Source organism: Bubalus kerabau, chromosome 1 (assembly GCF_029407905.1).
Source record: "Bubalus kerabau isolate K-KA32 ecotype Philippines breed swamp buffalo chromosome 1, PCC_UOA_SB_1v2, whole genome shotgun sequence".
In the NCBI taxonomy this organism is placed as follows: domain Eukaryota; kingdom Metazoa; phylum Chordata; class Mammalia; order Artiodactyla; family Bovidae; genus Bubalus; species Bubalus kerabau.
In genome coordinates this window covers 4,263,539-4,288,692 of record NC_073624.1, presented here as the reverse complement: position 1 = coordinate 4,288,692, position 25,154 = coordinate 4,263,539, and the positions used below count along the sequence as shown (strand labels likewise).

The following is a 25,154-nucleotide window of genomic DNA, read 5'->3' as shown; positions in this document are numbered from 1 at the left end:
AGGCATCACACTTGGCCAAGTCAACTTCCCCTCTTAGAGCAGAGGGTACTCACAATTTTCTGAGATTCTTTTTATTACTTTGTTGGCTGCTGCTGTCATTACCGTAACTATTTATCATACTATGCTTGACATAGTGCATATATGCTATTCAATTCTATGTTTGCACCCCATGAGTAAATATGATTTCCATCTTATAGACTGGGGCTTACAGATATTAAGAAGCTTGCCTAAAGCCATCTGTTATTGTTGTTTAGTTGCTAAGTCATGTCCAATTCTTTGCCACCCCATGGACTGCAGAACACCAGGCTTTTCTGTCCTTCACTATGCTTTTCTGTCCTTCACTAGGAGTTTGCACAAATTCATGTCCAAAGAGTCAGTGATACTATCTAACCATCTCATCCTCTGCTGCCCTCTTCTTTTGCCTTCAATCTTTCCCAGGATCAGGGTCTTCTCCAATGAGTCAACTCTTCATGTCACGTGGCCCAAGTACTGGAGCTTCAACTTCAGCATCAGTCTTTCCAATGAATATTCACAGTCCATTTCCTTTAGGATTGACTGGTTTGATCTCCTTGCTGTCCAAGGGACTCTCAAAAGTCTTCTAGAGCACAGTTAGAAAGCATCAATTCTTCGGTGCTCAGTCTTCTTTATGGTCCAACTCTTCACATCCATGCCTTGGTAGGTCAGCTGGTAAAGAATCCATCTACAATGCAGGAGACCCCAGTTCGATTCCTGGGTCAGGAAGATCCCCCGGAGAAGGGATAGGCTACCCACTCCAGTATTCTTGAGCGTACCTGGTGGCTCAGCTGGTATAGAATCTGCCTGCAGTGTGGGAGACCTGGGTTTGACCCCTGCATTGGGAAGTTCCCCCAGAGAAGGGAAAGGCTACCCACTCCAGTATTCTGGCCTAGAGAATTCCATGGACTATTCCATGGGGTTGCAAAGAGTTGGATACGACTGAGAAACTTTCACTTTCACTCAAATCCAGACTATATGGACCTTTGTCAGCCAAGTGAAGTCTCTGCTTTTTAACACGTTGCCTAGGTTTGTCATAGCTTTCCTTCCAAGGAGCAAGCGTCTTTTAATTCACAACTGCAGTCACTGTCCACAGTGATTTTGGAGCTCAGGAAAATAGAATCTGTCACTGCTTCTACTTTTTCCCTTCTATTTGCCATGAAGTGATGGGACTGATGCCATGATCTCCATATTTTGAATGCTGAGTTTTAAGCCAGCTTTTTCACTCTCTTTCACTTTCATCAAGAGGCTCTTCAGTTCCTCTTCACTTTCTGCTATCAGAGTGGTATCATCTGCAAATCTGAGGTTGATATTTCTCCTGGAAATCTTGATTCCAGCTTATGATTCATCCAGCCCGGCATCTCACATGATGTACTCTGCACAAAGCTAAATAAACAGAGTGACAATATACAGCCTTGACATACTCCTTTCCCACAACTGAACCAGTCAATTGTTCCACGTAAGGTTTTAACTGTTGCTTCTTGACGTGCATACAGGTTTTTCAGGAGACAGGTAAGGAGGTCTGGTGTTCCCATCTCTTTAAGACAGGGAACATCTATGTCCATGTTCTTAATAATCACCATGTTATAGACCTCCTTTAATTCTAAAAATGAAATAGGCAGCAATTCATAGAATTATAGGGCTTTTAAAAATAGTTTCTAGGTTTATTAAAATAATTTATTTCTTTAAAAAGTAAACTAAGTATCAAATAACCTGTTTCATTTGATTGACAGTCAAAGCTCTTCTGGAAGGACTACAATTTCTATTTCTAGCCTGCAAATTACAGTTTACAATCGTTGCTCAGTGCAGTCATCCTATGCGTATTTGGGGGCTTGCATTCCCCAAAAAATACCTTGGGGATCTCATATAAAATAAGCAGTTGGGGGAATTTTTAAATATTGGTAGCATTAAATAAAAGTTCTAGAGAGCCTGGCTTAGGAAAAGGAGGATTTCTTTGGCATTAAAAATTCATTCTGAGGTATATCCGATCATTCCACTGAATCAAATTCAACTGTTTCAAGAAATTCTGTTTCAGTGTTGTAAGCTGCGGAAGCAGATCCTCTGTAACTTTTGTGTTATACAGGTTATACGTATTTTTAAGCTGTCTTTCACAGGTATGGAAAATAATATACTTTAACATTTCCTTTTTATTTTTGAATGGGTAAGATATTCACATAGTTCAAACTCCAAAAGATACAGGGCACAGAGTAAAAAATTTCCCTGGTATTGCTAGCCCCTATGACCCAGTTACCCTCCCCAGAGATAATCAATGCTGTCAATTTCTTATGTATTCTTCCAGAAATGTTTTTGCATAAACAAATACACATCTCCTTTCCTCATGTTTTACACAAATGGTAACATAATAAACACTAGTCTACTTACTACTTTTTAAAAAACTGACTATATCTTGGAGTAGTCATGTATAGATTTAAGAGTTGGACTATAAAGAAAACTGATCACTGAAGAATTGATGCTTTTTAACTGTGGTGTTGGAGAAGACTCTTGAGAGTCTCTTAGACAGCAAGGAGAGCGAACCAGTCCATCCTAAAGGAAATCAGTTCTGAATATTCATTGGAAGGACTGAAGCTGAAGCTCTAATACTTTGGCCACCTGATGCGAAGAACTGACTCATCTGAAAAGACCCTGATGCTGGGAAAGATTGAAGGCAGGAGGAGAAGGGGACAACAGAGGATGAGATGGCTGGATGGCACCACCGACTCAATGGACATGAGTTTGAGTAAACTCCAGGAGTTGGTGATGGACAGGGAGGCCTGGCGTGCCGCAGTCCATGAGGTCGCAAAGAGTCAGACACAACTGAGCAACTGAACTGAAATCTTGGAGATTATCTGACAGTTGTACATAAAGAGCTTCATTTCCTCTATTTAAGGTTATATAGTGTCCCATTTTATAAATGCATTATAACTTTACTGAACAGTCTTGGGCAAATTGTTTCCAAATTTCTTGCTACACACAATGGTTCAATAACTAAATCTTGTGTATATATATATCATTTCATACACATATGATTTTATGTGTATGTAAAGTTCTGAAGAAGTACAACTGCTAGACTTGCCCTTCAAAGAGCTAGCACAAATTTACACGCCCAGAGCAGTGAACCCAAGGGTCTCTTTCCCCATAAAGGGTTATTAAACTTTTTGATGTTGGTCAATTTGATAAGTGAAAACAGTATTTTGGTATAGTTTTAATGGGAATTTCCCATATTTTAAGTGAGGGTGAGTTTTCATATTTAACAGCAATTATATTTCCTTTTATGAACCTAAGTTTGCTCCTCTCCTTTGTCTATTTTTCAACTTTATTTCTGTTCTTTACCTGATTGATTTGTAGCAAATTTTCTTTTTTATGAGTAGAAAATATTTTCTCTGGTTTGCCATGTCTTTTGATTTTGCTTATAATGGTCTTTTCTATGCAGAAATGTTTATGTAAATTTATGCATAGCCATTAATAATGGCTAAAAACCACTCCAGTATTCTTCCCTGGAGAATGCCATGGACAGAAGCCTGGCAGGCTACAGTCCATGGGGTCACAAAGAGTTGGATATGACTAAGTGACTAACTTTTTCACCCATTTTTTTTTAGCCTTGGGGTTGGCTTTTTAAATTTTTGGTCATATTGGAAAGGCCTTACTATCTCTGAGATTAAGAAAAAAATTTCCAATAGTTTCTCTTGATACCTTTACAGTTTTATTTTTTAACATTTACATTTCTAATCCATGAATATACTGATATAAGGTATGAAGTGTAGATTCAACTATATTTTATTCTAGATGATACCCAGTTTTTTCAACCTACTGTACCCTGCATTTTTATTCTCTCTTGTTTAATGTATTTAATTTTTGGAAAAACGATGTTTTCACAGATTACCAGGTAGTTAATAACATTTTTCTGGGTCTGTTTTTTTGCTACATCATATGAGAAGGGTAAAGCATAAATGAAAGTGAAAAGTCGCTCAGTTGTGTCTGACTCTTTGTGACCCCATGGACTGTATTCTCTAGGCTAGAATACTGGAGTGGGTAGCCTTTCCCTTCTGCAGGGGATTTTCCCGACTCAGGGATTGGATCCAGCTCTCCCGCACTGCAGGTGGATTCTTCACCAGCTGAGCCACAAGGGCAGTCCAAGAATACTGGAGTGGGTAGCCTATCCCTTCTCCTGTGGATCTTCCCAACCCAGGAATCAAACTGGGGTCTCCTGCATTGCAGGCAGATTCTTTACCAACTGAGCTATTAGGGAAGCCCAAAGCATAAACAGATATTTCTATATATGATTTAGAGAAATAACCATCCAGTCTATGGGAAAAGGAAGCAAAATAATTGTTGTTTCTTTGCTTAAGGGAAATGGATGAAATAATCACATGTACTGAAAGAGACTCTAGATTTTAAAATTTTGTTACATAAATTTTTAAACTATTTTAAGACTGAGTTATAAATATCTTAATGACTAAACTACAGCTAGCAAAATCACTGTAATTTACATTATTATGTAGTTTATAAATCAACAAAAATATAATTTTGTGATGTAACTTGCAATGTTTGAACAAAGAAAATTTTAAACCACATTATCAGGACAATGGAAAGACATCAAGTCCATGGAAAACCAAAAGTACAGATGATTTCTGTGAAAATATGACATCTATCCAAATGTCTTTTGCATCCTAAAACATAGAGAATATTCTTCAAGTGGAATAATAATAATGGGAAGAAGAGTCCCTGGAACATACTTCAAGATAAAAATATGATATATAATGCTGATTAAAATTTTGAAGTAACAAAAAGAACAAAATATAGCCTAAAGGGGTAAGGCATATTACTACGAACAAGATATAAACCATCAATATATGGTGAACGAAGGAAAAGTTAAACACAGTCTTATCTTCATGTGACTTCTTTAAATTCATCACACAAATCTTCAAAAATCAATTTTACAAATATACAAAAATCAACTTCAGCATAGTTAATGAGGTAGCAAATAAGGAAGATATCTTAGTAGCTCACTTATTACACCTGCTTAAATTTAATATGGAGAAATCAATGACAGAGATCACATTAAGATTATTATAGCTACAACTACTAAAGTGTATGAGAAGTTAATCACATAAGACAAGTCAATACATTTAATACGGGAAATTCCTCTCTTTTATAAGTATAGCCTGCTATGTGTTAATTTGCGATTCTGGACATTTCACATCAAATGTGTAAACTGACTAGGAAATACAAATTGACTATCACTTTTTTGAGAGCTATTTCCTGGGCACTATAAAAGCATTTTGCATGTTATTACTTATTTAATCCTATAACTCTATGAAATAAGTACTATTATTTCTGCCACTTTAGATGAACAAACTAAAAGGTTTAGAAACTTGCCTAAATTTACATAATTAATTACTAAGTAGTATCACCGGTCTTTTTTTTTGCAAGTCGCTCAGTCATGTCCGACTCTTTGCAACCCCTTGGACTATACAGTCCATGGAATTCTCTAGGCCAGAATACTGGAGTGGGTAGCCTTTTCCTTCTTCTGTGGATCTTCCTGACCCAGGAATCTTCCCAGCCCAGGGATCAAACCCAGGTCTCCCGCACTGCAGGTCGATTCTCCACCAGCTGAGCCAAAAAGGAAGCCTAAGAATACTGGAGTAAGTAACCTATCCCTTCTCCAGTGGATCTTCCCGACCCAGGAATTGACTGGGGTCTCCTGCATTGCAGCCAGATTCTTTACCAACTGTCAGGGTATCTTCACCAGCTATCAGGTTCTTTACCAGCTATCAGGGAACTGGTCTTACTCCATAGTTAATGCCCTTAGGTACTATGTTATCACAAAGTAGTTTTTTTAAAAAGACTATATCAGATAATTAGAATAATTTTACACTGCTTAATTAAATACAAACTGTATTTCAATTGAGAGGAAATAATATTTTTAAAACCTAAATTATTTGAGAGACTAATATTTAGTAACCTCATTTCAATTGTGCTATTTCTATATAACTTCAAATGTGTTAAAACCTTGAATGTATAAAAGGACAGTTAGTATCTTCATTAAACTATAGAATAACTGAGAATGTAAACTAAGCACCTAAATTCTTTCCTGGTATTCAGAAATGTATGTATTATATATGTAAATACAGGGAAAATCTGAGATCCATTGTATATATAGTTAAAAAATTAACAGCTCTAGGATATCACTACAATAAATCTAACTTCCAAAATATGATTTCTGATTTGGGGAAATACTAGAGAAATTAACTTTTGAATACTTAACATTATAAAAACTACTGCAGCCATGAACATCTTAGGTTCTGTTAGTCTTCCTCACATAGGAGAACATATGAAAGCATATATAAATATTTGTATATGTAACATGTTAGTCTTACAAATACTGCTTTAAATTATACAAAACTGCAAATTAAATCTCTTACTTTCCGTCTTTCAGGTCCAGCGAAGGCAATATGCCTTGCTTCTTCCAGAGTCTCACAGACAAGGCCATTTCCACACACAAACTGAATTACTTTCTTCAGCTGAGGAAACTGAGTCTTTATGACATCAATCATCATTTTACAGCCTTTAATCTCCCTTAATCTTTCATTGATTGGTTTGATCTAAAAGGTTTAAAAAATACTTGATATATTAGGTATATTAAAATATAAACCAAATACTCAGTACATTCTTTTTCAAAGAATATCTATAAACATGACAGTAAGTGGTTAGTAGTATGCACTTATACACAATAAAAGTTAGATGAGAATCTGATGAACAATACCCCGGCTTCATTTAATATTTTTTAAAAATATACTTCATCAAATGCCAGAAGATCTAATTTCCAGATTAAACTTTATCACTAACTAGTTGGGATTAAGCAATGACTGAGAAACCCTTCCTGCTCTCAAAATCATAAAATCTAGTGGGAGGAAATACCTATTTATATACTTTTAAAAGAGTGGCACAATAGTATGGAACTCAGAAAACCATTTTAGGCTTAAATATCAGGAAAGCTTGTAGATCCCCTTTGACATGACTTAAGTTGGGTTGATAAAGAGATCAAAAGATATTTGCAATGTGTTACTGAAAACCAGCAAGTATAATCTCATTTTCATAAACAAAAACCCTATAACCAAAATATGTGTGCAGATATAAATATTATATAAATTTTAGATACTCTTAAGACCTTTCAATACATACCTCAAAGCTCAAAATTTAGCTTGCTCCACCAATAGCTGACACATATTTACCGGACCACACACTTACAACTGAAACTTTGGGTTAGCATTTCACTGACAGAACATACGTTTCATCCTTCGCCAACATACTATGCTATAGGAGAAAACAAATTGCTGGCTAGTGGTGCACTGCTAGAGCAACGTGCTCAAAATCATAAATCGTAAATTATGGCAAAACTAGATTAGGAAGAAATGATATGAAGGCAAGAAAGACAGCTACCTCTGCTGCTAAGTCGCTTCAGTCGTGTCTGACTCTGTGCGACCCCATAGATGGCAGCCCACCCAGGCTCTGCCGTCCGTGGGATTCTCCAGGCAAGAACACTGGAGTGGGCTGCCATTTCCTTTTCCAGAGCATGAAAGTGAAAAGTGAAAGGGAAGTCGCTCAGTCGTGTCCAACTCTTCGTGACCCCATCAACTGCAGCCTACCAGGCTCCTCTGCCCATGGGAGTTTCCAGGCAAGAGTACTGGAGTCGGTTGCCATCACCTTCTCCAGATATTATTCTTTGCCTGTCAATATATTAACACCAGCCATTTGAATGACTAACTGGCATCCAATCAATGACTTTGTAAATTACTACCACAGTCTCAGGCAATAAAGACATACTTTAAAAGACAGAATTTTATCACCATTAAATACTAAGGATTACAAATTTCTTACATCAAGGTAATCTAGTGCAAGGAACGTCTCAGGTTCAGCTCTTTCCTCCTTCAGAAATCGAATACAATCTTTTGCTACCTTTTCAGAGGCTACAACAATGGCAACCATGTACCGACCAAAAAGTTTAGTAACAGCCAGCTGGTATTTCTTATGAATAGGATGACACAGGTCAAGTAGTCTTCCAAACTTAGCAGGTTTCAAAAAGGAGAGAAAAACAAATACATTAATGAGAAACGTATAATTCATTTTTTAATGCAACAAAGCAGCACAGATCACAACTAGTTTTACAAAATTATAAACATCATAATTTAACAGTCTCAAATGGAAAATGGAAATAAATTTCTGGTGGCTCAGACAGTAAAGAATCCGCCTGCAATGTGGGAGACCTCGTTTCGATCCCTGATTGGGAGGATTCCCTAGAGGAGGGCATGGCAACCCACTCCAGTGTTCTTGCCTGGAGAATCCCAGGGACGGGGGAGCCTGGTGGGCTGCCGTCTATGGGGTTGCACAGAGTCGGACACGACTGAAGCGACTCAGCAGCAGCAGCAGCAGTCATACCAAGGTACTAAAATATTTTACAAACCTAGTAACGAAACAGCATTCATTCATGACCTTACTTATTAAATAAGAATCTGTGAGGCATCTACTGCATGCAGGTGCTGAGCCAGACACTGGGTAAACATGCCTGAACAAAACAGATCCTCTCTAACCTCAGAGCTTTCAGGTTAGTAGGAGAAGAAAATAAATTATCAATAATTATATGCATGTACAAAGTAAGAGTTAAAAGAGACACTGTGACTAAGCACAGAGTGCTCTGAGAATATGTAACAGGGACCAGGTTGACCTGGGAAGCCAGAGATGGCTTCCCACAGAGAAGTGTTTTTGAGGATCTGAGGATGGGTCAAGAATCAGACTGAAGTTCAAAAAGTCTAGAAAACATCAGAATGCCAGCCGTCCTGTATCAATGCTCCCTAGACGTCTTCCAGATTCAATTTTACGTCTTTAGACTCTTCATTCGCTAGGTTCTACTTCAGAAAAACCAATTTTTTTATGATAGATCATCATTAATATTTATTATCTTGTTTTTTCTTCTCAATTCAGTTATGATTAACTAAAACCTGACTTCTAGGTCAGTAGTTTGATTTTCAGCTATGTAACCATTTCTTGCTATTTGCAATTTATTAGTTCAGTAATGCTTGTTCTTGATTTGTTTTCTTAGCACTACATTTTATTTTATTCTGGTATTTCAACTTGGTTTTGTGAATTCAAGCTCTTATTAAATTGTCTACAGCACAAAAAGCTTATGAGGGATTTTGTTCTGTAACTTTCTTCCACAAGGCTCTTTGACTTCTAAATGCCTTTTATTCTTTTTTTCTTTTAATATATGTACCTATGCTGCCATATAGCTTCTCTTCATCTTTCCTATATTTAATGTGGGCAGCTCTGTGTAAACCTTTTACTTTCTGTGATGGATAATTTTTTTTGATTGTCTCACCTAAAACTGAGATGGTTATCTCCTCTGAGCAACAAATGATGGACCAAGTATTTTCTGTTCTATATTCTAAAGATTTTCTGATTGCCCATCACCCAAGGATTTGAACTGGAGTGGTTTACTGTACCCTCCTCCAGGGGATCTTTCTGACCCAGGAATTGAATCAGGGTCTCCTGCATTGCAGGAAGATTCTTTATCAGCTGAGCTACCAGGGATGCCCAAGGGCTTAAAAAGCAAGGGTAAATGAGAGCTGTGCTAAAGCTATGCACATATTTTACTTGAATAACTGAGTTTTATTCTTTCTTCAATTAATATCCCATACTAAGGTTTTTCTTCTTGGGGGAAAGAGAACAGATCCCATTTGGGGGGAGAGGGCTTTGAACTGGCTTCTCAATTTAATGAAGAGCTCTAGAGCCTTCACTTCCATCTGAGAGAAGCAGAGGTCCATATTCTCTGATTCTATTTGAGTGCTAGTTTTCTACTCAGAAGGAAACAACAAAGTTTCCTTCTTGCTAGATAAGGGATACTAAGTGAGAATTCTCAGGAATTAATCAATTTATCAGTTTGCCTTGTGCAGAATTAAGAATCAGCAATGCTATATTTTAATCTTTAAAAAGAAATCCTGGACTATTACTATTTTCTGAAGGTTAGTAGAGCATGATGTATGAGCCCCTTTCCTCTTTTGGTTGTTGAACTAGTTTTCCACTAGTTTTTGTGATTTTCCTTGGTATTGGGGGAAGAATTCTGTGACCCACCCTTATTCTTCTATCATTATCTAGAAACTAACACTTAAAGAGTCAGAAACGCAAAAAAGATGCTATAAACGAAATGAAGATAGGTGATCAGAGAAATAGGAAAACCAACAGAGTATGGTATCAAGGAGGCCAACAAACAAGTGTTTCAAAAAGTGCAAGTGGTTAACAGTGTCAGATGCTGAAAAAAAAGTCTGTCGTGAAACAAGGAGCACACAGTGTACACTGGTGTCAGTGACAAGAGAGTGAGATGACAGACCCCAACACCAAAAGGAATAATTCTCTCAAGTGGATACCTCACATAACAAGTTAGATATTGCTGCATTGGGGCCAATGAAATAAACTAGTAATACTGGATGGACAGTCAGAGTTAGAGAATAAAAATTCACTGTTCAAAAGTATGCCAACAATGTCCACTGAAGAAAGTACTTTAAAAAAAAACCTGAAATCATGAAGAAAATGAGGTTTAAGGCTATGTGTCTACAGGGCAACAGACTATTTCATATACGCATATCCTTTGGGGATATCTGGACTCTCTGGGTAATGTGTTCATATCAATGTTTCTCCCCAATAATTACTTACCTATAGACATTACTGGGGATTATACACATTTTACCCCAGTTACTATTATGCCTTAAGTATAAATAATAAAACACAAAATTTATAGGTTTCTGAAATAATAATACTTCCTAATAATTTCAAATTTTTAATCACAAATAAGAAAGCTTAGCCTTTTTATTTCAATTACCACTGAATCTGGGTAAAGTCTCTTAAGGTGTTCTAGAATCTCTGCTCTCTTTTGCTGACGTTTTCCTTCATGGGTATCAATTCCAGCACTCTGCAATTCACTTCTAATAAGATTCAACTCTTCATTAACTTCAGACATTCTTGATTTTGTTTTTTCTATTTCATTCACTAAGTTTTCCTCTTGCTCTTTTTTTTCTTTCAAGCAATTCCTATATGACAATAACAATAATACATTATACAGCAAAAAGAAAACCCAAAATTTAGGAATTGCAATACACTCTAGCCTGGCATCGCAGGGGAATGGGATAGTGCTCTATCTATTTCAAATGGTGAAAAATACAATATAATAAACCTAACACCAAACACGAGCAAAAGATACTTAAATAATTCTTGAGTCAAAAGATACATATTTCTGGATTCTGAGAAAAAAGAATAGATCACTCACTATAACCAGAGCAATCATCATGAGCTTAACAGTAAGTAAATATTAATTAAAAAGAAATTCTTAGTGATAGAATACTTAGGTGCTGATAGTTTTCATGACATATTTTTATTATAAAATATCAATACCAAAGGAGAGTTTTAAGTTTCACCACTGTTAAACATTTATATTTTCAAAATCTCAACCTTAAGTGGTTAATTATAATTTTTAATTATCTACAATGAAATAAAAAAACAATGGGAGAGTGAGAACATTATGATACAGGGGAAGCATTCACCACAAATATACAATACCCCATAGATACAGGAAAGCTGCAAGCAATTGTTTTTACTATACCCACGTGCATGTTTTTGTATACTCCTCCAACTTCTCTATTCGCTTTTTATGATCTTCTATTTGTTCCTTAATTTGTTTTATATTTTCCTATAATAGGAAATGAAATCTGAAATCAATTATAGCAACTCCAAACAAATAGTTTTTCACTAGATGCCTAGAACTTGTAATAGCATGTGTCTGTGCTTGCTGTCACTTCAGTCAGGTCCAATTCTTTTGTGACCCTATGGGCCTTAGCCAACCAGGGTCCTCTGTCCATAGGATTCTCTTGGCAGGAATACTGAAGTGGGCTGCCATGCCCTCTTCCAGGGGATCTTTCCGACCCAGAGATCGAACCCGCATTCTCCTGCAGCTCCTGCCCTGCAGGCAGATTCTTTATTGCTGAGCCACTGGGGAAGCCTATAATTGCATATGTTGTTCTAAATTTGAAATAAACATGTATTGTTCTAAATTTGAAATATATAACCATATGATAATTCTCAGGAGAGCAAATTTTTATTTTGAAAAGGCAGTATGGTAAAGAGTTTTGAGGTTTCAGGAATCAAGGTTCAAATCCTCACTCCATCAGTTACTAGGTATCTATCTTCAGCAAGTTTACTCTGGTAACTTTAAACCCCAAGGGGATTATTTTCAAATATTTATATACAGTCCTATCTCTCTCTCAAACTAACTCATTCAGTAAATATTTATTCACAGCCTACCATGTGCTAGAAACTACAGATACTATAATGAACAAGACAGAGTCTCTGCTCTCAAGGACTAAGGTCTGGTGGGAGAAACAGACAAGTAATTCCACTAGAGCGGCTCAATACTGTAACTGTATAGCAATCTAAAAGGCAACTACAGGCTTGTGGAAGGAGGACTTCACAAGTCTTGCTCCATTCACTTTATCACTAAGTCCAAGGATTGTGGTAGTCTCTAATTTATCTTTAACATTTTCCCTGTCTAATTCATCCTGTGCATTATAGCAACATTAATCTGTTTTCAGTTCAGTTGCTCAGTCGTGTCCGACTCTTTGCGACCCCATGAACCGCAGCACGCCAGGCCTCCCTGTCTATCACCAACTCCCGGAGTCCACCCAAACCCATGTCCATTGAGTCGGTGATGCCATCCAACCATCTCATCCTCTGTCGTCCCCCTCTCTTCCTGCCCTCAATCTTTCCCAGCATCAGGGTCTTTTCAAATGAGTCAGCTTTTCAAATGAGTGACCACTTCGCATCAGGTGGCCAAAGTATTGGGAGTTTCAGCTTTATCATCAGTCCTACCAATGAACACCCAGGACTGATCTCCTTTAGGATGGACTGGTTGGATCTCCTTGCAGTCCAAGGGACTCTCAAGAGTCTTCTCCAACACCACACTGCAAAAGCATCAATTCTTTGGTGCTCAGCTTTCTTTATACTCCAACTCTCACGTCCATACATGACCACTGGAAAAACCATAGCCTTGACTAGACGGACTTTTGTTGGCAAAGTAATGTCTCTGCTTTTGAATATGCTGTCTAGGTTGGTCATAACTTTTCTTCCAAGGAGTAAGCATCTTTTAATTTCATGGCTGCAGTCACCATCTGCAGTGATTTTGGAGCCCAGAAAAATAAAGTCAGCCACTGTTTCCACTGTTTCCCCATCTATTTGCCATGAAGTGATGGGACCGGATGCCACGATCTTAGTTTTCTGAATGTTGAGCTTTAAGCCAAATTTTTCACTCTCCTCTTTCACTTTCATCAAGAGGCTCTTTAGTTCTTCTTCACTTTCTGCCACAAGGCTGGTGTTATCTGCATATCTGAGGTTATTGACATTTTTCCCAGCAATCTTGATTCCAGCTTGTGTTTCCTCCAGCCCAGCGTTTCTCATGATGTACTCTGCATAGAAGTTAAATAAACAGGGTGTATACAGCCTTGACATACTCCTTTTCCTACTTGGAACCAGTCTGTTGTTCCATGTCCAGTTCTAACTGTTGCTTCCTGACCTGCATATAGGTTTCTCAAGAGGCAGGTCAGGTGGTCTGGTATTCCCATCTCTTTCAGAATTTTCCACAGTTTTTTGTAATCCACACAGCCAAAGGCTTTGGCATAGTCAATAAATAATCTTACTCCTTTACTAAGTGATCTAGAACCAGGAGTTGCCACAAAGCAAGTCACAATAAATTTAAGAAAACTAAAACCATATCAAGCATGTGTTCTGACCACAACCGAGACTAGAAATCAAACAGAAGGAAAAAACTGCCAGAAAACAAATATGTGGAGACTAAACAATTATTATTAAACAACCAATGGCTCACTGAAGAAATCAAAGTAGAAATTTTTTAAAACACCTAGAGACAAAATACAATGATCCAAAACCTATGGAATGTGCAAAAGTAGTCCTAAGAGGGAAACTTATAGTGATTTAAGCTGAGGTCGGAGAAGGCAATGGCACCCCACTCCAGTACTCTTGCCTGGAAAATCCCATGGACAGAGGAGCCTGGTAGGCTGCAGTTCATGGGGTCGCCAAGAGTTGGACATGACTGAGCGACTTCACTTTCACTTTCACACATTGGAGAAAGAAATGGCAACCCACTTCAGTGTTCTTGCCTGGAGAATCCCAGGGACGGCAGAGCCTGGTGCACTGCTGTCTGTGGGGTCGCACAGAGTCGGACACAACTGAAGCGACTTAGCAGCAGCAGCAGCAGCAGCTCTGAATAGGAGAGGTTTGCAAGCACTATATATGCTAAGCGGTTAACATCCAAAATGTACAAAGAACTCATACAACTCAACATAAAAACAAGAAGTAATTAAAAAATGGGCAGGTTATCTGAATAGACATTTTTCCAAGGAAGACATACAGATAGCAGGTGCATGAAAAGATGCTCAATATCATCAGAGAAATGCAAGTCAAAATCACAATGAGATATCATCTCACCCCTGTCAGAATGGCTGTTATCAAGAAGACAAGTATTGGCAAGGATATGGAGAAAAGTGAACTTTCATGCACTACTGGTGGGAACGTAAATTGGTGCAGCTACTATGGAAAACAGTATGGAGATTCCTCACAAAATAAAAATAGAACTATCATGTGACCCAGCAATACCAATCCTAGATATTTTTGTGAAGAAAAAAAGTAATTAGAAAAGATATGCACTCCCATGTTCACTGCAGTATTATTTACAATAGTCAAGATAAGGAAGCAACCTAAATGTCTATCAATAGATGAATGGATAAAGATGTGGTATATTATATATACAATGGAATATTACTCAGCCACAAAAAAGGCAGACAAAAAGACCAAAAAAAGACATTGTACAAATGAAGAAATCAAAGTTCAAAGAAGTGAAATGATTTAGCTATATCAACACAGTCAGTGACAGGAAAAGACTGGATGGAAGCCAAGTCTCTCTTACTCTAAGGCAGAATAGTATAATGCCATCTTGATGGTTACCTCTCATGGTTACCTCCTCTTGGGCTATGTCCTTAGTATTTCCAAATGACCTTTCACTTATGCTGTTTTTTTTTTTCCCTTTAGTTATACTCCTCCTAACCTCAATGGAAGAACAGACAACAGCATCTGCCTGTGCCTATCATTATGTTGTTGTTGAGTTGCTAAGTCATGTCTGACTCTTTGTGACCCCGTGGACTGCAGCACACCAGGCTTCCTTGTCCTTCACTATCTCCCAGAGTTTGCTCAAACTCCTGTCCATTGAGTCAGTGACGCCATCCAACCATCTTATGTTTTGTCGCCCCCTTCTACTCCTCCCCTCAGTCTTTTCCAGCATCAGGGTTTTTTCCAATGGGAAAGGTCTTCACATCAGGTAGCCAAAGTAGTGGAGCTTCAGCATCAGTCCTTCTAATGAATATTTAGGGTTGATTTCCTTTAGGATTGGCTGGTTTGATCTCCTCGCTGTCCAAGGGACTCTCAAGAGTCTTCTTCAGCACCACAGTTCAATAGCATCAATTCTTTGGAACTCAGCCTTCTTTATGGTCCAAATTTCACATCTGTACGTGACTACTGGAAAAACCATAGCTTTGACTATATGGACCTTTGCTAGTAAAGTGATGTCTCTGCTTTTTAATACACTGTCTAGGTTTGTCATAGCTTTCCTTCCAAGGAGTAAGCATCTTTTAATTTCAAGGCTGCAGTCACCATCCACAGTGATTTTGGAGCCCAAGAAAATAAAATCTGCCACGGTTTCCACTTTTCCCCTTCTATTTGCCATGAAGTGATGGGACTGGATGCTATGATCTTAGTTTTTTGAATGCTGAGTTTTAAGCCAGCTTTTTCATTCTCCTCTTTCACCTTTGTCAAAAAGCTCGTTAGTTCCTCTTTGCTTTCTGCCTATCATTATACAAGTATGCATAAAATGCTTACTGACTATATGAAGGAAGACACTATTTTTATATGTTATTTTTATCAGTTTCTTTACACTTTTATTTTACTTATTTGGCTGTGCTCAGTCTTCACTGAGGCACGTGGGTTTCTCTCTTAAATTTGGTGCATGGGCTTAGTTGCCTCACGGCATGTGGGATCTTAGTTCCTCAACCAGGGATTGAACCTACATCCCCTACACTGGAAGGCAGAGTCTTAACCACTGGACCACCAGGGAAGTCCTTACACTGTCTATATCTTAGACTATGAAAGAGCACCTAAATAATGCTAAGCAGTCTAACAGGTAATCCAGAAAATTTAATTAATTCCTTATATCTGATGTAAAGCCATTTATATACTGAAAAACAAATATAAAAAGGGAATAAAATTTCATGAAAAATAATTCTAAATCATTTATTGCACAAACCAAGGTACCTGAACTTCTCCATGTCTCCTCTTTTCAAATGCCCATCTTTCTTCATCAGACCTCTGTTCCCACTGCAGCTTTTCCAACTGTTGGGTCATTATAGCCACTTTCTTTCTTACCTGTTCCTTAAGTTCTTTATATTGAACCAGCTGTATAAAAAGCATTTAAACATTGATAACTCATTTAAAGAAGTGTGAGAGGAAATTCTTTCTATGATATTCTTTACTAGCAGATAATTAAACTTATCAAAAATGTTTTATATGAATTATATCATAATTAGCCATCTTCTCCAGCTAAGATAGCATGAACACAAAATGAACATCTTATTTTAAACTGTTTAGATAGATCAACAAGGTATTCAAAACCAACTCTATAAGGTCTCTATAAGAAATTCTGTAAGAGAAAGCACATTAAAACTCATTAATGGTCCAGAAGTAAGAGGAGTTCAGAGAAAATTATGTATTTTTATATCTATACAGTCACAATTATTTTAGCATATATATTATGAAATAAAGTTATCATAAAATTAATGAAAGAAATAAATAATAGAAATTTAGTTGAAAGAATGTTTGAAAACTCTGGATTATAAATTTCTGGATATCTATTATTGACTTATATCTTATATACTAAATTGGATATTCATTAATCACTTAACATTTTAAACAATCTTAACCAATTTCCCTCCTGTCAATTAAGTGAACATGTCTCTTCAAAGCCATATACAATCTGACTTTTAAGTTTTTAAAATATTCATGAGGAAAAAATAATTACCTTAAGAATGTATGAATATAATTATGTTTTTAAGGTAATTATTTTTTCCTCATGAATGTTAATTACCTTAAAAACATATGAATATAATTCCATAAAATGAACCACGTAATCTTGCTGAAGTATTTTCTATGACTTTAGTTAACTCACAAATGTTACGATGTCACCTACTTTTATAAAGGAAAAATAGCCTAGTGTAAAAATTAAATTTAGGTTCTCCATATAGGCTGAAAAATTATAGGCTGAAAAATCGAAATCCCTATAATTTAAATTCTGCGGCAATCTCTTAAAATAATCAGAAAGAGAAGTCATCCTTTAAATTCTAATCAAAAGGAGAAGCTGAAACAGTAGAAACAAATGATTTCCCACATGCCAACTTTTTCACCTGACCAGCTTCTAGTTCAATGTCTCGCCCTTTATGTAACATTTCTTCCTCAATCTGCTTTTCAAAACTTCTCCATGCACCATCTAAATCAGCCAGCTCTGTCTCTAAGGCTTTTATGTCATCTTCCTGTTTAGAACATTGTTTTTCACTGTCCTTTATTGATTTTTTAGCCATATCTAATTTCTTGAGGTGGTGAGAAGTGTTTTCTTTAGCTTTAATGTATTGAGGCCTCTTCTGATTTAACAGTGCTTCAAGAGATCTAAAAAGAAAAATAAACTTTGCTTTAAAGGAAAATCTTATATAAAAGCAAGAAGCTCTTCTGATCAAATTATACATTTAAAAAGAAATGCTAAATAGTGACTTTCAGAGACTGTAAGCAGATCGGTAGTTGCCAGGTAAGAGGAAAAATCAAATAGGTGAAGCACTGGGGAATTTTTAAAGAGTGATAAACTACTCTGTATGATTCTGCAGTGATGGACACATAACATCATGCATTTGTCAAAACCTACAGAAATTTACAGCTCCAAGAGTAAACATTAATGTACACATTTTTAAAAAATTCACTTAGAAGGCGAGGGATCCCAGATAAAATATAGAAAGTTACAGAAGAATCTAATTGTAGTACAAATGTATGAAACCACCTTACTGAAGAGGGTAAGGAGAAACGTGTTAACCTAAATAATGCTGGAAATGACCAGAGTCCATAAAATAAAAAGCAAAAATAATTATACACAAGCCTTGTACTCTAGTTGATAAATTTGCTTCCCACAAGAACATGGTTTAATAATTCTGGTACTGCCATACATGATTACTGGAATTGAACAATTAAGCAAATGAGTATCATGTGGGACTTCCCTTGTAGTCCAGTGGTTAAGACTCCATGCTCCCACTGCAGGAGGGACAGGTTCAATCCCTGGTCAGGGAATTAAGATTCCAAATGCTATGTGGCACAGCCAAAAAGCCCCCCAAAAACCATCAATAATGATGGCAGGCTGATACTATATTAGATAGGTGATTTAATAATATAACATATATATTTTTTAAATTTATGGTAGAGTCTATTTATTTACTGGCCACACCATGTGGTTTGTGGGATTTTAGTTCCCCAACCAGAGTTTGAACCCCAGCCCTCAGCAACAAGAACAGGGAGTCCTAACCACCAGACTACCAGGGAATTCCCTGTATATGATACGTTGACATTCCTGACGTACTATGATAATAATGGCATTTTACCTCTGTGGTCTTCTTCCCCAAAACCCATAAACTTGTCTAATTATGAGAAAAGTAACAGAGAAATACTAATTGAGATACAGTCTCAAAAAGCTTCACCAATGCTTCTTAAAACTGTAAAGGATACCAATAACAAGGTTTAAGTCTGAAACTGTCACAACCAAGAGGACCTTAAGAAGACATGATGACTAAATATAATATGGTATACTGGATCAGAAAAAGAACATTAAGTCAAACATTAAAAAATGAGTCAAGGATGGAATCTAGTTAATAGTAATGAATAAATATGGGTTAATTAATTCTGACAAGTGTAGCACACTAATAATGTAAAATGTTATTTGTTGTTCAGTAGCTAAGTTGTGTCTGACTCTTTGAGACCTCATGGACTGCAGCACACCAGGCTTCCCTGTCCTTCACTACCTCTGGGAGTTTGCTCAAACTCATTTCCATTCAGTCGGTGATGCCATCCAACCATCTCATCCTCTGTAGCCCCCTCCTCCTCCTGCTGTAAGTGAGAGAAATTTAGTGTGGGGAATATGGGAACTCTCTATACTATCTTTATAATTTTTTTGTATATCTAAAAGTATTCCAAAGTAAAAAATCTATTTAAAAAATCAATTTTCAAAGCATCACTTAATATTTCTATCAGTCTAAATAAAATCCAACTGTTAATGATTTTGAAAACTCACTTTAATTCTTTTTGTGTTTGTTGTAGTTGTCTGCTCAACATTCCATGTTCCTTTTTCTTGGCTTTAACTATGCTTTCATGATGAGAAAGAGACTCTCTTGTGACACTCAAATTCTTATTCACACGCTCTAACTCAGTGTATAAAAAATTAATTTTTTTCTCATTGTGATACAGTCGGAAAAGCTGCAGTTGTATCTTGTTAATTTTCAGTTCTTCAAGGAGATTCTGGTAACGGTCTGCCTACAACAGTGAAATTCAACAACAGTTAAGAGGGAGTATATTTTACACTGATCTTTCATAAACTCAACTAGAGTACTAATAAATGATCTCTAATGAATTTTCATTTATGTCATTAACAAATGATATTCTTGCCCAAAGTACCATTATTTGGATAAGGCTTCTGCATATACTTCTATAATAAACCAGTAAAGGATTTTATATTCATGCACACAGTGGTATGGTGGTAAGAACCATTTGTTAGTCACTCAGTCATGTCCAACTCTTTACAACCCCATGGACTATAGCCCACCAGGCTCCTCTGTCCATGGGATTCTCCAAGCAAGAATAATGGAGTGGGTTGCCATTTCCTTTTCCAAAAGAACTATCTGGGGCACCCACTGAGTCCTGTCTCACTTCTGTCTTGACCTCAGAAGTTTGGCAAGCAAGTCTGACACCAGCTTCCCCATTTGTAAACTAAAGGAAGTAGTATCACTTTTAAAGTTTCTAGCCATTTTCACTTCAAAGATTCCAGGTAAAATTTCTTCTATAGAATGTAATTTTTTCTATGAATAGAACAAATAGGACTGTTAAAGTTCTAAATTATATGTGAGATGGGAGAATTTCCTGAGTATTTGTACCATTGAAAGTGAAAGTGAAGTCGCTCAGTCGTGTCCGACTCTTTGTGACCCCATGGACTGTAGCCTACCAGGCTCCTCCCTCCATGGGATTCTCCAGGCAAGAGTACTGGAGTGGGTTGCCATTTCCTTCTCCAGGGGATCTTCCTGACCCAGCGATCGAACCCTGGTCTTCCGCAGTCCAGGCAGGCACTTTAACCTCTGAGCCACCAGGGAAGCCCAATTGTACCATTAGTAAAGAAAAAAGGAATGTTCTACCTTAAGAAGAAAGCTCTTAATCAATGAAATATTCCAAGTAACAGGTAAACAGCAATCTGCCAGGATGTTGTTAAAAATAATCATGAAGTTGGACTATTCTAACTATCCTTATAATGTTTAAAGTTATGCAATTCTACTCTGCTATAAGCTGTTTTAGTATATTACAAATACTATAGTTTGACTTGCACTTACACCACCATCCCTTTCCACTGACAAAACCAAGAACACACACACTTATAAAAATCTGAAGCAGAGAAATATCACTAATAAGGAACACGTCTACCTTTCATTTATTTTTTCAAATATTTATTAACTGGCTATTGTGTGCCAAGCCCTCTTCTATGTGCTGTAAAATATGGTAGGGAATAAGGTAGAAACAGTCTCTGCTCTTCTTAGATTACAACCAAGTTATCCTAGTGGGGCAAGGAGGGAAGCAGAGTCAGAGAATAAATAAGCAATAAATAATACACAAGATAATTCCATACAGCAAAATATGCTTCAAAAGAAACAAAATAGGGTAATGCAATAGAACCAGGGAAGGGATGCTAATTTAGATTGGGAGAGTGGACAGCAAATGTCTGCCTGAGAAAATGGCTTCTTTATGAAAACTTGAACGAGAGTATTAGCCATGTAAAAATCAAGCACACAATTATCTAGGCAGAGGAAACAGCAAAAGCTCTAGGACACAAGGGAACGTGGTATTTTCAATAAACGATAAAGGTCAATGTGGCTGAAGAGTAGAGGAAGTTAAAGTTTCAGAGGTGAACAAGAGGCAGATCAGCAGGCTGGGAAGGGAGACTAGATTCTTAGTGCAGTGGAAAGCACTGCTTCAGAAGAGGTTTTATGCAAAACAATGACAAAATCTGCTTTGCATTTGATAAAAGAATACTCTAAAGGCAAACAATAATCAACAGTTTACAAGGCGCTATACCAGGCACTGTGAAGGGCACCAAGAGGTACCACAGAACAGCATTTACAAAGTGTGACCACGGTCTCCTAGAGTTCCCCAACATCCTTTCATGGAGCCCCTGAAATCAAAACTATTTTCCTAATAATACTCAGATTTCATTTGTCTTTTTCACTGTGTTGACATTTGCACCAATGGTGTAAGAGCCAAAGGAGGGTAAAGCTCCTAGGTCTTAGCACAGGTTCAACACAGAAACAGGTATGAGAATTCACCAGTTTTCTATTAAGTCAGATATTCATGAAATTATACAAGGTAAAACAATACCACCCTTCTAATTATGTGGTTTTATAAAACTCAGTTTATTTTTCATAAAAATATGCTACTTATGTTAACATGCAATGAGTTTATTATTGTTATTTTTACAAAAATAAATCATCAAAATATAATTTTTAAATGTCTCAGTTTTAATTTCAAATACAATAGACATTGATAGATAACTCTTTGGGGTCCTCAATAATTTTTAAAGTATAAAAGCATAAGATCCAAAAATCTGAGGCCCTCTGCCATATGAGATATAAATCCCTCAAGTTTAATTTTAGTTGGGAAAATCAGACACATTTGCAGCTCAAGTTGTCCTGCCTATTTCGGAGACAGAAACCCATACTGGAAAATATACCAAAAAGTTTATCTTTGATGAATAATGGGCTTTATTTAAGTTATTAAAAGAATTATTTTAGTAACCCCAAACCAATACTTACAATTCTAACATAGGTTTTGTATGCAACACTTAATTGGTTACCTCATGACATCTTACCTCTTCTTTCTCTAATTTTGCTTGTTTGCGCTCTGCAGCTACATTTTTTTTCTTATTAAAATTAAATTGTGCATCTTCTTCGGCTTTCTGTAACTTTCTTTTCTTTTCCTCATATTCTCCTATAAGCTCTCCTGAACTGCTGATTTCCTCAAAAAACTGGGTTCTTTCTTTGGGTTTTTTCATTGAAATTGACTCCACAGTTCCCTTTCAAAAATAGTTAAGCACACCAACATATAAAATATAGTGATACATTTTCAAAATCATGAATAAAATAAAATACTATTGCTACTTACCTGAAAAACTAAACAGTTCCGTGCTTTGACTATTATGCCTATCTTTTCCAGCTCTGTGATATAAGCAGAACGACTCATAGGATTATCATTAAAACGATATTCTGAGCATCCTCCTAAAATGAAAGAATAAATGCTGTTATGGGAAGTATAAATACCAGATATGTATCAACAACTATTGAAATGGCCAGTTATGGCAGTAATATACATGTTAAAAAATGCATTTAATCAATCAACAAATGCTGAGTGTCTACTACATGCCAAGTAGTATTCTACAGTAGTGAACATAACAGACAAAAGTCTGATCTCAAGCTTATATCCTAGTGATGGAGGCAGACAAAAATGAGATAGGTAAGTAAAATAAATATCATGTAGGAAAGTGTTAAGTGCTGAGTAAAATGGAGGTAGGAAAGGGGTATGGAAGTCTCTGTGTAGGAGAGAGAGGCATTACTATTTTAAATAGGATCGTTTCATGGTCTAAATGTTTGTGTTCTCCACTGAATTCATGTGATGAAATCCTAAACCCAAAAGTGATGGTGTTAGAGGGTGAGGCCTTTAGGAGGCGCCTAGATTATGACAGTGGAGCCCTCATAAATAGTATCAGGCTGCTTGTGCAATAAAAGGCCTACAAGGCTCCCAAGTCCCATCCACAAATGGTAAGTCTGCAACCGGAAGAGAGCTTTCATCCAACCATGCTGGTACCCTCATCTAGGACTTTTAAAAAACAACCAAGAGGCATCTATTTACAGAAGCCCAGTAAAATCCTAGCATAAATAGAAATATATATATATATATGTATGTATGTAACTCTGAATCTTATTTACTCAGGAAATACAAGGATTTGTGAATAAATCCTAACAAAATAAAAAGTCAAATATTTCATGCAATTTGCTTTTTGGTGGTAGGAAAAACTTTCTATACAAACCAAAAATATGCATTTATAGTTACTTCATCACTATGAAAACTAGATAAAGATACATAAAGAATCTCAGGAAGAACTTTTATTGTATCACCACCTTTGAGGTAAACTCCCTCTTTCATTTTTAAACTAATAACCAGGGAGAAAAACCGCTATCTGACAGTAGGGGAATCTGAATAAATATGTCTGCTTAAAGAAAAGTCCAGTGGAGAATCAAATAGGTTCTGTTATTTGCTTCTGATATCTGCTATCCCAAGAAAAAAATACCTCGTATAGTCCTTGCAAATGTCTTCTCTTCTCCACTTTCTTCCAAATATACAATTTTCACACTTGCAGAAGAAGAAACAGGTTTTCCAATGTGTGCTCCATGAATGAGTTCTTGAATATTTTTCACTCTTAAATTAGCTATTTTTTCTCCCATTACAAAACTAAGTGCATCCATTACATTAGATTTCCCTGGGGAAGGAAAGACAGGAAATAAGTTATTTACTTTTAATGATAAAAAGTCTTGCCCAGTGCCAAAGGAACCAGGCTACTAAGGAAAGTGAAATACAACCGATGCGCTCGTGCTAAGCCACTCACTCTCAGGAAGTGAACCAGTGCCCCTTGCAGTGGAAGCAGCATGGAGTCCTAACCCTTGGACCGCCAGGGAAGTCCCTCCACCACTTTCTGTTAAGAATGTATCACTGTGCCTAAACTGTATCAACAATATGATCTAGGCTGAACACTTGCTTTCTTTCTCGGAGTCTGGAATTTGGGGGAATGGAGGTGCTTATGTGACCATTCCCTAATATAAATCCTCAGAGTTGAGTCTTTAATGAGTTTTTGGTTAACAACATCTCATATATGTGTCACAACTAGTTGCTGGAAGAATTAAGCCTGTCCTGTGAGACTTCACTGGGGGAGGATTCATGGAACCTTGCAACTGGTTTCCTAGAGCTCCTCATGTGCCTTTTCCCTTTGTGGAGGTTTCTTTGTTTCCTTTCACTGTTATGAGTAACCATCCTGGGTACAACTACATGCTGAGTCCTATAAGTCCTCCCAGTGAATCACCAAACCTGGGGGTATCTTGGTGACTCCCAACTCAAATGGAAAACTGTTCTGCAACCATGAGCACATAGTACAGAACAACTTCCAAGGTGCGGCGTCATTTCAACTACAACTGTCTCTGTTTAATGTTTTTCCTTTTTCACATTCATTCCCTCATATCCACAAGCAATTTAAATTTCTAGTGCCAAAAGCAGAAAGAGTAACATAGAAGAATATTGCAAATCACTGGAAATATGGCTGAGTTTAGAAGTTCACTGTCTTTTTCAAAAGAACTAGAAGTGGTTAAAAATGCTGCAAATATATTTAGCTAAGTTTCAGTTAACTAACAGGTATGAAACATGGCTTTTTGAGGGGTTAATCGATAATCTGCAGATTGAAAGCTATTATAAGATGGTTACATATAGAGAAAGTGAAAGTCTTTCAGTCAAGTCTGACTCTGCAACCTTGTGGACTATTCAGTCCACAGAATTCTCCAGGCCAGAATACTGAAGGGGTAGCCTTTCCCATCTCCAGGGGATCTTCCCAACCGAGGGATCAAACTCAGGTCTCCCACATTGCAGGTGGATTCTTT

The 25,154-nt window shown here is 36.9% G+C and overlaps 1 protein-coding gene across 5 annotated transcripts in view; it reads right to left on the bottom strand.

The window, feature by feature from the left end:
• The window catches only part of SMC1B (structural maintenance of chromosomes 1B), an 82,302-nt gene that overhangs the window by 49,256 nt on the left and 7,892 nt on the right, over positions 1 to 25,154 (bottom strand). The window contains exons 2-11 of one of the 5 annotated variants that reach the window (XM_055563184.1): positions 23,801 to 23,989; positions 22,618 to 22,730; positions 22,325 to 22,528; positions 19,493 to 19,731; positions 17,574 to 17,832; positions 16,429 to 16,569; positions 11,664 to 11,746; positions 10,883 to 11,090; positions 7,891 to 8,076; positions 6,435 to 6,614 (exon numbers count right to left, since the gene is read on the bottom strand). In XM_055563184.1, the coding sequence (XP_055419159.1) occupies positions 6,435 to 6,614; positions 7,891 to 8,076; positions 10,883 to 11,090; positions 11,664 to 11,746; positions 16,429 to 16,569; positions 17,574 to 17,832; positions 19,493 to 19,731; positions 22,325 to 22,528; positions 22,618 to 22,730; positions 23,801 to 23,989 (1,802 nt within the window). The remainder of the gene's footprint in view (positions 1 to 6,434; positions 6,615 to 7,890; positions 8,077 to 10,882; positions 11,091 to 11,663; positions 11,747 to 16,428; positions 16,570 to 17,573; positions 17,833 to 19,492; positions 19,732 to 22,324; positions 22,529 to 22,617; positions 22,731 to 23,800; positions 23,990 to 25,154) is intronic. The other 4 variants (XM_055563321.1, XM_055563239.1, XM_055563389.1 and 1 more) reach the window with 4 other exon arrangements.